This window comes from Taurulus bubalis, assembly GCF_910589615.1.
Source record: "Taurulus bubalis genome assembly, chromosome: 10".
NCBI lineage: Eukaryota > Metazoa > Chordata > Actinopteri > Perciformes > Cottidae > Taurulus > Taurulus bubalis.
In genome coordinates, this window is record NC_136598.1 from 5,765,360 (window position 1) to 5,767,312 (window position 1,953).

Below are 1,953 nucleotides of genomic sequence, written 5' to 3' on the forward strand. Positions count from 1 at the left end.
ACCTTTACACATCTTCACCTGCGTCTTGCCACAGCCATCTGACCAAGAGGGAGAAACCGGAACAAACCCCGGACCTGCGCTGGAAAGAGAGGCTCGATGAAAAGGAGAAACCCGGGAGCCAACAAGTCGAAACCACAAAGGATTTACCTCTCAGAGACAAATCTTGGGATGGAACGACGACTCCTGAACTCGACGGCAGACTCGGCAGCTCGCTCGACAGGAAAAGGAAGCGCGAGTGCGACAGCTCCATGAAAGGGAAGATGCTGAAGCAGGAGATTGTAGAGGACCAGTTTGATTCCTCAAAGACTTTGTACACTGATCCAGCTCCGTTCAGTACAACTCGCACACATCCATCTTCACACCCCATGCCAGTGCAAGATAGAAACATCAGTGATGTGTCGGCCATGTACCCCAACAGCAGTATGTGTAATATTATCAGAACACCTGGGGGGCTCTTCCCTTATCCAGGAGCTGAAATGCAGCCCTACCAAACTGCTTCATGGGAGCCAATATGGGACGTTATGGATCTCCACTCCAGACACAACGTCCTAAAAGACTATTCATTGAATACCTGCAAAGCAATCAGGATACCACTTGCAGCACGGAGGCAAAAAGAGGGTTTTCATTCTTTCTTTACGCCACCTCTTTATCTCCCTCTTGCACTAAGGCAGCAGGAGACAGTGTACCTGAGGAGGAGGGAGTTTCTACACTCAAGTCTCGAGAACTGTCATCTCCACTATGCTGGTTATCTGGCAGCATCCTACCTGGAGCCCTGAGTCTCCAGCGGCCGCGTGACGGAAAAGAAGAGCAGCTATTCTCGGGGGAAACAATCACTCATTTACAGCATGTGTGTTGAGCTCGCTGGTCATTCTGGTCTGTGCATAAATACAATGGAGCTCCACACTGAAGAAGTAGAAACAAAATATAATGTATGGACTAGAACAGCTTTAATTAGACAAAAAGACTGAATAAAGCATTGTGGTGTTGGAATATTACATTGATTTCTTGGTTGGATTTTGACAACTGCACAGTGGATTCCCTTTGTTCAATAGTTTTTTTTATTAAATACATCAAGTCACACGTGCTTGCTCACTTTTTTTTTTAATCGGTCAGGTGATAACAATGTTTAAGGAACAAGGAAGAAGAAAATTACAAAACTATTTGTAAATCTGCAAATTTAACATTTATTGCACCTAGTTAAGAGTTGATGGGGTCCTTGCGATTTACAATATCAAGAGTCTAGTTTGTAACAATAAAATGAAGCGTTATTCCAAAACTACATAAAAAAATGACGTCTTCTGAATTCTTCTGTCAATTGACATCAAGGAAATATAAAATATAAACAATGGAACATGGTGTGTAAAGAACACTTTGTAGTGCTTTTAAATCATCTTACTCATGTAAACTTCATCAGAAACATTAACGGGATTAACAGGCAATCCCATAGACGGGAGACGTCACAAAGCTAAGCTGAGGCATTACAGTTAATAAGAGCTGCTATAATAAAAGGATGGTCTCCAAAACCAGTGCAAACAGAACCATTTCAATGTCGAACCACTGGAGACCATAAACGAAGCTTTGGCTTGAAAAAACAAGTTCCAGTCTCCACTGGTAGCTTCACAGTCAAATACACTACAAGAGACAAACCAATGTCATTGCATAACAGCTACATGAGTGCTTATGCTGGACGCACGATGCAGTGCAGCATGCAGGAATCACACTACGTCCATGCCCAGGCCCCTCGCCACCTCCGTCAGGGCCTGGACTGCTCCGGATGTCCCGCTACCATCGCAGTCCTCCTGCGATAATCCTCCAGGCTCCTCCTCGATGTGGGGGATGGTGCTCATGACACAGTAGACAGGAGAGTCACTGCCTCTGGGGCTGGGCTGAGACGAAGCATCCTCACCTCCGGAGAGCTCTGAGGAGTACGAGGACGAGGAGCTCGAGGAGGGC

General features: G+C 45.6%; 1 protein-coding gene across 1 annotated transcript in view; it reads right to left on the minus strand.

Annotated features, from left to right (window-relative positions):
- Positions 1–1,714: 1,714 nt before the first annotated feature.
- LOC306742101 (histone H4 transcription factor) overlaps positions 1,715–1,953 on the minus strand; it is a gene marked incomplete at its 5' end in the record, with an annotated part of 6,295 nt that continues 6,056 nt past the window's right edge. Inside the window, one exon of the mRNA XM_079224441.1 lies at positions 1,715–1,953. This exon is cut by the window's right edge and continues 195 nt beyond it. Coding sequence (XP_079080567.1) covers positions 1,716–1,953 — 238 coding nt within the window. The 3' untranslated portion in view covers position 1,715.